Below are 6,000 nucleotides of genomic sequence, written 5' to 3'. Positions count from 1 at the left end.
CCTCTTCTAATGAAATATATGCTATACTGTTATGAGTTTGCTATGCCTACTAGGGTGTACTACAAGATGAATGATAGTTTCTGCACAAAGGGTATTAATCAACAAAGACCATACACAGGTTTGCTTGTACGGTTCAATTGAAAAAAAAAAGAGGAAAAAAAGAAAAACTATTGAGGAACGAAGGAATATGCTGCTGGACAAGCAGAGTATAAGATACACCTTCCCCAGCATCTACAGCTTGTCCTATTTTATCAAAATCCTTAGTTTCAACATGTGAGCCTGAAATTAACACTGTACATTAATAACCCTAGCTTCAGCCTTTATTAAAAAATACTAGCTGGAGAACATTTTTATACCAGTGGCATGACAATATCCTTCCAGAAGACAAAATAAGGGAGTGTGTTTAGTTTATCACGTTGTAATGTCATTGTGTTCAATGCAGGCAGCATCTTTTTCCCTTTTACTAATATCTGGCAATGAAAGGTGCTGGCAAAGCACCTCCTTGAACAATCCTTTTAGTCCTCAGAAAGACTCTTCAGGGAAAGTGCTAAACCCCCTCTTGCCTTTCATCAGATCTTTTCAGTGGTTTTTTTTGTGGGTTTGGATGCCATCTGATCTCCTAGTTCCTCCAGATAGTGTATCACACAAGACTGTCTTCTTTCCATCTGGCTTTATCTCCGCAAGGAACATGCTTCATGTAGAGAAAACCAGTCTTCTTTTTCCACCCACATGCTGAAGCAAAAAAAATTGAGGTGAATCCATAGAAACTCCCAGTAGCGGTAGAGCAGAAATCACAAAGTTCGAGTCAAATATATTTTTCCCTTTTTTTCATCCACATCAAAGGCATGAATACAACAAGGCATTGTTAGTTGTGGTGGGCAAACTGAAGAGTCTGCTGATATAACAAATCAGGTTTTTAAGGCCTTTGTCTATGCAGAGTTATAATAATGCAGAAGCCAAATTGATTAGAAAGACAAGAGAAAAGGAAAAAATGATAGAAACTGAAAGAGAGAGAGAGAGAGAGAGAGGAGATACATCTCAGTAATGTCTAAAAAGTCAATACTGTGTCTACAGATGGAGAAGTGCACATTGCTTGCCCTTTGAAAGCTTCTCCGCAACTTTGTCATTAATACTGTCAAAGTTAAGAACACATTTTAATAGAGTTCAGGGGCAGTTGAACACATTAACTCCTGCAGCCCATAAAAAGAAATGCTAGACTTTAGCCTAAAATATCCAAGTAGACTGGAGATGCCTTGGCCAAATTCTGGAGGAGTAAATGGATTTCTTTGATGTTGAGCCTCATGTGAGGCTCCCGTTGCCAACAGCCCAGCATCAAGTCATACACTTCCTTGGGGCATGTGCGAGGTCGCTGCAGGACTCGGCCCTGAGTGATGCACTCAATCACCTACAAGAAACCACAAGGAAAGGATCAACACAGCTGTGCCAAGTACATTAGGGTCATCCATGGAAGAGTTAACAGCTAATTGCCACACCAGCCTCACAGGTGGCAGTCACCCAGCCAACTCTGCCAAGGGCTGCGTTTCTAGGTAGACTCATGAGCAGCATGATGCAATCTGGAAAAATCACTGTAATTTAAGTTGTCAAGAAGCAATAACTTTCATGATGTTAAGTTTGCCCACATTGCCCCTTTTACTGATGAGGGAATGATAGCCAGGAAGTAATCCGTCTCTCTACTCATCTGTCAACCGTACCTTAATTCAGAAGGAGTCTAAGTTTTCAACCTGTTCACAAAGAGCATCAATGACTCTCCCTCCCTCCCTCCTTAAACTGTATCACTGTAGCTAATCCCTGGAAAGGGGTGACTTATGGCTGCCTGGAAATCAAAAGATCACCAGATTACTTCAATCTGTTGAAGAATGGTTTTGAACAACCACCCCACAACAATGAAATGTATGGTATGGAATTGAAACCACCCAAAACCCATTCAGGAGATAGCTAAGCTCCTTTTCATTGCCTTGTCTGTCTCAATAGCCAGAGCAGACTTTATCCTACACAAAGGAAAAAACTAAATTCCAACTGGTATAGTTCTGTTTGGACAACTTCCATCATTTCCAGGGAGAAAAGGGTGAAAACAAAGAAATCCAATCCCAAAGTTCATGACAATACCATGAATACCTGATACCAGGGATCCTGCCTTTACTGAATAAATTTGTTGCTGTCCCTTCTCCAGAGAAGCTATACAGTTAACGTGCCAGCCTTCCCAATGCAGTTTGAGAATGTATTACACACACCTCGTTGTTTGAGAGCTGATACCATGGCTGTTTGCCATATGTAAAGATTTCCCATAATACAACCCCCAGGCTCCAGACATCACTCTCTGTGGTGAACTTCCTGTACATGATACTCTCTGGAGGCATCCAGCGAATTGGCAGCATGGTGTGACCCCCAACCTGAGAAAAACAAATGAAAGAGTCAGAAATAATTCCTCAAGACCCTTACGAGGAGAGTATCAAGATGTTAAATAAGAAGAATCCATGGTTTCCTCTTTTTTTTCCCATTTGAAACCGCTCACTTCAATGACCTTTTAAGAACTAGAGATTCATGGATCAAACTTCTCTTCCCCCAACAACAATTACTACTATTATAGGTTTCTCAACAGAATCTCCAAAGACATTGTTCCTGAAGTACAACCTCATCTTTAACATTTACTTGGCACACTCTACCCAAGGAACAGAAAGCTTTATAAAATTATTAACTATTGTAGCTTACCAACCCAGTTTAAATTAGGTCAGTTTTACTCTCCATTTTAATGCTCAGGAAAATAAAGAAGATTCATGAAATGTAATCTATTCTACCCTTATGATTCTCCTGGAAACTCAGCAATATCAGCTGAAATCCATGAAGATACCATAGTCTGACCGCATGACGAGGCAGAATCAGGATCTGTATAGTATAATATCCTATTCTGAGTGAGTTAAAGCAATGCTATTTTCTGTTAATAATTTCCAAAGTCAATGCATCAAATTATTTTGTTTCACATTAACTACCCAGTCCTTCACAAATTTAAAAAAAAAAAAAATCAGTTCTTTCGATATATTTCCTTGATAATATACAAACTTGTAAGACATGGACACCTATTACAAATTAACTCAAGTTGAATAGGATCTTTCACTGAATTAATGCCTTTCTAGAAGTCTCTTAGCACATTTTTCATTTTCCCCAGGATGCTATACTTCCTTAAAATTAGGTTTCCTAACCTTAACTTAAATTTAAAAAAAAATCTTATTCCCATTTTCTAAATAATTTATTGTTCCTGATACGTCCCATTCTGACTGAATCACAACAATACAGAAATCTACTCAAGTGCTTTTAAAATAGTGTGATTCTGAGTTACTGTAATACAGATATTTAGATATTCTGATTATTTTTGCATCAAGACAGCTGCAAATGTTTCCAAGGAAGTTAGGAGAAAAAAAAAAAAAAAAAAAAGAAAGGAAAGATCTTTCAAGGACATCTAACTTTTGATCAACTCTCATTTTCCTGTCTGAAAATGTATTTAATTATGAAACCACATTTGTACTTTCAAGACCCTGTCAATTCAAAATATCATTTCTCCTTGTGGGACTTTACATATGTTGTTATAAACAACGCCCTCCTTGTTCTCATGTTGAAAAAGCAAACGGAAGGAAAACACAACAGAAGTTCAGTCAGTTCACATTATTTCTAAATCACACAGAACATCCATTTCCAGCTATTTGTCAGTCATTCAGCGTTAGCTCAACACAACAAAACCACAGCTGCGGCTGTGAGAGCTCAACCCTGTTCTGTGCATCGCCACAAGCCAACGCTTGCTACTGACTCCATAAAAAGCAGAAAGTCATTGCTAAAACTTTCATAGACTTGGTCTGTTACTTGGCTTTTATTCTCCACCCCCTGCATGAGGTGTCATGTGGGTGATGGAGGAATGTTTTTGTCAGGATGCTGAATGAAGGGCCCCAATTTCAGTTCCAGGCTACAATGCAGACTTGTTTCTGACTCAGTGCAGGTTGCTGTGCACAGGTTTTAGAGCCTTTCAACAAGGGACTCAATTCCCGTGACTTTCCATCTAAACTAAAAACATACATGTGAGCACTCTGCTGACAGAGAATGCATACACATTTTTAAATGTTTTGGCCCATTCATCTCTGTGTTACAGTTTAACCCTCTGGCAGGCTGTAAGGCTCTGTGCATCAGTATTTTATATATCACTCTTGTGAGATCCCACCTGGAGTACTGTGGGAGTTCAGCTCTGGGGCCCCCAACACAAGAAAGACCTGAAGGATATGTCTTTAAATTGGAGAGGCATGGATTTGACAGATGGATCACTCTGTGGGTCAGGAATTGGCTGGATGGTCACACTTAGAGAGTTGTGGTCAATGGCTCGATGTTCAAGTGGAGAGCGGTGACAAGTGGTGTTCCCCAGGGGCTGGTATTGGGACAAGTGCTGTTCAACATCTTTGTTGCCAACATGGACAGTGGGATGGAGTGTGCCCTCAGCAAGTTTGATGATTACACCAAGCTGTGTGGTGCGGTCAGCAGGTGGGAGGGAAGGGATGCCATTCAGAGGGACCTTGACATGCTTGAGAGGTGGGCCAATACCAGCCTCATGAAGTTCAACAAGGCCAAGTGCAAGGTTCTGCACCTGGATCAGGGCAATCCCAGTCACAGCTACAGGCTGGGCAGAGAATGGATTGAGAGCAGCCCTGAGGAAAAGGATTTGGGTGTGTTGACTGACAAGAAACAAAAAAAGAGCCAGCAGTGTGGTCTCACAGCCCAGAAAGCCAACTGTATGCTGGGCTGCATTAAAATGAGAGTGATCAGCAGGTTGAGAGAAGTGATCCTGCCTCTCTACTCCACTCTTGTGAGACCTCACCTGCAATACTGTGTTCAGCTCTGGGGCTCCCAACACAGGAGGTATATGGACCTGTTGGGTCGAGGCCAGAGGAGGCCATGAAGATGCTCAGAGGGCTGGAACACCTCTGCTACAGAGACGGGCTGAGAGAATTGAGCTTATTCAAGCCCAGAGAACGGATGGCTCAGAAGGGACCTTATAACAGTCTTCCAACACCTAAAGGGGGCCTACGAGAAATATGGAGATGGACTTTTTATAAATGTAAGTAGTGATAGGGCAAAGAGGAATGGCTTTAAACTGAAAGAGCGGAGATTTAGATTAGATATTAGACAGAAGTTCTTTACTGTGAGGGTGGTGAGGCACTAGCACAGGCTTCCCGGAGAAGCTGTGGCTGCCCCATCCCTGGCAGTGTCCCAGGCCAGGTTGGAACTGGTCTGGTGGAAGCTGTTCCTGCCCGTGGCAGGGGGCTGGAACTAAGTGATCTTTAAGGTCCCTTCCAACCCAAACCATTCTATGATTCTGTGTTTTTTAACCATCTTTGGCAGAGAAATCAATGACATGAAGAGTTTGAAGTAACACAGAAACACACTGAGATGCAAAAAAAGTTTAAGTTTCCCATCTTATAACTTTACCCTTTCCATAACCTAAACTGACATGGCCACCAAACAAATCCACACTTGCATCTTGAGAGATATTTCATTAGAAAGTAAGAAAAGATAGTCCTTTAGAAACATGCAGCCAAATACACCCAGAGAAAGAGCAAGTGCCATTAAAAGATGGTTGGTGATGAGAAGTTTTGGTCTCAGCAAATATTAAACCAGCTCTAAGGTCTGCTCGTCATATAGCCTCTGCTACTGGTTCTATTTGACAATTTCTTTGGCTCATTCCTTAAGAATTAATGAAAGCTGAAAACAATAAAACATCTGTCTCTGTTTTTCATTATTTGTCACATCTTACATTAAGAGATTCTTAAAAAGCAATTAGAAAAAAAACCCCAAACACTCTCCAAAGCTGCTTTTTCCATGGTTCCTTGCTACACAACCACTGAGTATTTGTGGTAGGACTCTGTGCTGAGTTTCCAATGTCATTCAGTAAATATGAAGAACACAACCCTGCAGTGGTTATGATAAATTGCCATCAAATGATAG

General features: G+C 40.9%; 1 protein-coding gene across 1 annotated transcript in view; it reads right to left on the bottom strand.

Moving 5' to 3' along the window:
• Nucleotides 1-1,219: 1,219 nt before the first annotated feature.
• NTRK2 (neurotrophic receptor tyrosine kinase 2) overlaps nt 1,220-6,000 on the bottom strand; it is a gene marked incomplete at both ends in the record, with an annotated part of 206,472 nt that continues 201,691 nt past the window's right edge. The window contains 2 exons of the mRNA XM_080637065.1: nt 1,220-1,405; nt 2,253-2,411. Coding sequence (XP_080493191.1) covers nt 1,220-1,405; nt 2,253-2,411 — 345 coding nt within the window. The remainder of the gene's footprint in view (nt 1,406-2,252; nt 2,412-6,000) is intronic.

The sequence above is a fragment of the Psittacula echo genome (genome assembly GCF_963264785.1).
Source record: "Psittacula echo genome assembly, chromosome: Z".
Taxonomy (NCBI): domain Eukaryota; kingdom Metazoa; phylum Chordata; class Aves; order Psittaciformes; family Psittacidae; genus Psittacula; species Psittacula echo.
Note: the sequence above shows the minus strand (reverse complement) of the source record. Positions and strands in the feature narration are given on the sequence as shown.